This window comes from Lactuca virosa, chromosome 9 (genome assembly GCF_052849685.1).
Source record: "Lactuca virosa cultivar CGN04683 chromosome 9, Lactuca_virosa_CGN04683_v6, whole genome shotgun sequence".
Lineage (NCBI taxonomy): Eukaryota > Viridiplantae > Streptophyta > Magnoliopsida > Asterales > Asteraceae > Lactuca > Lactuca virosa.
This window is the reverse complement of record NC_136434.1, coordinates 47,228,701-47,231,359: the sequence shown is the minus strand read 5'-3', so window position 1 is coordinate 47,231,359 and position 2,659 is coordinate 47,228,701. Positions and strand designations below refer to the sequence as shown.

At 42.2% G+C, this 2,659-nt stretch overlaps 1 protein-coding gene across 1 annotated transcript; it reads left to right on the top strand.

Moving 5' to 3' along the window:
* The first annotated feature begins 628 nt into the window (after positions 1-628).
* Positions 629-1,534, top strand: LOC145139199 (uncharacterized). Its single transcript, XM_079073110.1, has one exon. The coding sequence runs from the start codon at positions 629-631 to the stop codon at positions 1,532-1,534; it is 906 nt and encodes a 301-aa protein (XP_078929236.1).
* Positions 1,535-2,659: the final 1,125 nt, after the last annotated feature.

The window sequence follows — 2,659 nt, the reverse complement described above, 5'->3', positions numbered from 1 at the left end:
TTACCAACATCCACAACCACACTATCAATCCAAACCACACCCTCCACATCACCAACAACCTCCTCAATCCCAACCAAGTAGCTCCGGAATGTCCCTTGAAGACATTGTCAAATCCCTAGCCACTAGTACCCAACAATTCCAAAAAGAGACAAGGACTAGTATCTCCAACCTTGAAGCACAAATGGGAGATATAGTTACATACATAAGCAAGTTGGAGTCCCGTGGTAAACTCCCTTCTCAAACCGAAAAGAACCCAAATGTCAATGTGGTGACCTTGAGAAGTGGCAAACAAACCGGGGAAAGTAGTACAAAGAAGAAGCCAAGGGATGAAGAGGAAGAAATAGAGGTCACTCCCATTGAAGATCCCATTGTCAAGAATGCCACACAAGCCGGAATTCCAAAGAAGACTATCCCTCTAGTGACTCCAATAGCTACTCAACCGCCGTTCCCCTCTCGGCTTGCAACTTCAAAGAACAAAATGGAGGAGAAAGAGATTTTGGACACCTTTCGAAAGGTGGAAGTAAACATTCCCTTGCTTGATGCAATCAAATAAATTCCTAGGTATGCAAAGTTTTTGAAAGAATTTTGTACCAACAAGAGAAAGTTGAAGGGAAATGAGAAAATTTCTATGAACGAAAATGCATCCGTGGTTTTACAAAGGAAGCTTCCACCTAAGTGCAAAGAACCGGGAATGTTTACGGTTCCTTGCAAGATCGGAGATGTCACTTTTAGTAGTGCCATGCTTGACCTTGGTGCTTCTATTACTGTCATGCCCTATTCAGTGTATGAATCATTGAATGTTGGTCCTCTAAGTGAAACCGGTTTCATAATCTCTCTTGCGGATAAGTCAAGTGTCTTTCCTACAGGCGTTTTGGAAGATGTCCTAGTACAAGTAAACCAATTAGTCTTCCCGGCGGATTTCTACGTGATTGATCTAGATGAACAAGTGTCCTCAAAGTCGGGTATAATTCTACTTGGGAGACCATTCTTGAAGACGGCTAGAACAAAGATTGATGTATATGCGGGAAGCTTAACGATGGAGTTTGATGGGGAGACAATAAGTTTTAACATCTACGATGCTATGAGATATCCTAGTGATGTTTCATCTTTGTGTTTTGTTGATGTTATTGAACCATTAACCCAAGAGTTGTTCGAGTTGTCTAATGGTCACGTGTTGGAGATGGTTTTGAGCAAAGGGTTTGATTGTGGGAAATTAGCCAAGAAGTTGAAGTTCTACTCACTAGACCCCGAAGTTGAAAGATTGGTTAACAATTTGGAGATCAAGAAAACCACTCAATTTAGTGTGAAGCAAATTGAATTGCCTCAAACTCACACGAGATTGCCACCCTCCCTTGTTCAACCACCGAAATTAGAATTGAAGGTCCTTCCTCAACATTTGAAGTATGCGTACTTGGGAAACAACGAGACTCTTCCGATCATCATTTCAACTCACTTAACCGAAGTTGAAGAAGAGAAACTCCTCAAAGTGTTAAAAGAACATAAAGAAGCAATGGGTTGGACGATCGCGGATTGAGCCCCTCCACTTGCATGCACAAAATTTTGATGGAAGATGAATGCAAGCCGAGCCGAGACGCGCAAAGAAGGTTGAATCCGCCAATAATGGAAGTGGTCAAGAAAGAGATTTTGAAGCTCTTAGATGCGGGAATGATCTATCCAATCTCGGATAGCAAGTGGGTGAGCCCGGTGCAAGTCGTTCCAAAGAAGACGGGAATCACGGTAGTTGAAAACAACAAAGGTATGATGGTCCCCACCCGCGTGCAAAACGGGTGGAGAGTATGTATTGATTACCGCAAACTCAATGCAAGCACACGAAAAGATCATTTCCCATTGCCTTTCATTGATCAAATGTTAGAAAGGTTGGCCGGGAAATCCCTTTATTGTTGTCTAGACGGGTACTCCGGTTTTCACCAAATCCCGGTGGCACCGGAAGACCAAGAAAAGACAACATTTACATGTCCATTTGGCACTTTTGCATACCGGAGAATGCCATTCGGATTATGTAATGCCCCGGCCACTTTCCAACGTTGCATGGTTAGTATCTTCTCGGAATATGTTGAAAATTTAATTGAAGTTTTCATGGACGATTTTACGGTATATGGCAACTCCTTTCAAGAGTGTTTGACCAATCTCACCAAAATTTTGAAAAGATGCATTGAAACAAATTTGGTTTTAAACTTTGAAAAATGTCATTTTATGGTGAGTCAAGGTCTTATTTTGGGTCACATTGTGTCAAAGAAAGGAATTGAGGTAGATAAGGCCAAGATTGATGTTATTCAAAGCTTACCTTACCCGACTTGTGTTCGGGAAGTTCGTTCTTTTTTGGGCCATGAAGGTTTCTACCGGAGATTCATCAAAGATTTTTCAAAGATAACAAGACCAATGTGCCAACTCTTGCAAAAGGATGTTGATTTCGAGTTCAATGAGGCGTGCAAAGAAGCTTTCGACAAGCTCAAAGAGTTGCTTACATCCGCCCCCATCATGCAAGCACCAAATTGGGATCTCCCCTTTGAGATCATGTGTGATGCAAGCAACTATGCAATAGGCGCCGTATTGGGTCAAAAGAATGGACAAGCCTCCCATGTGATCTACTATGCATCGAGAACACTAGACAATGCTCAAAGCAACTACTCTACTACGG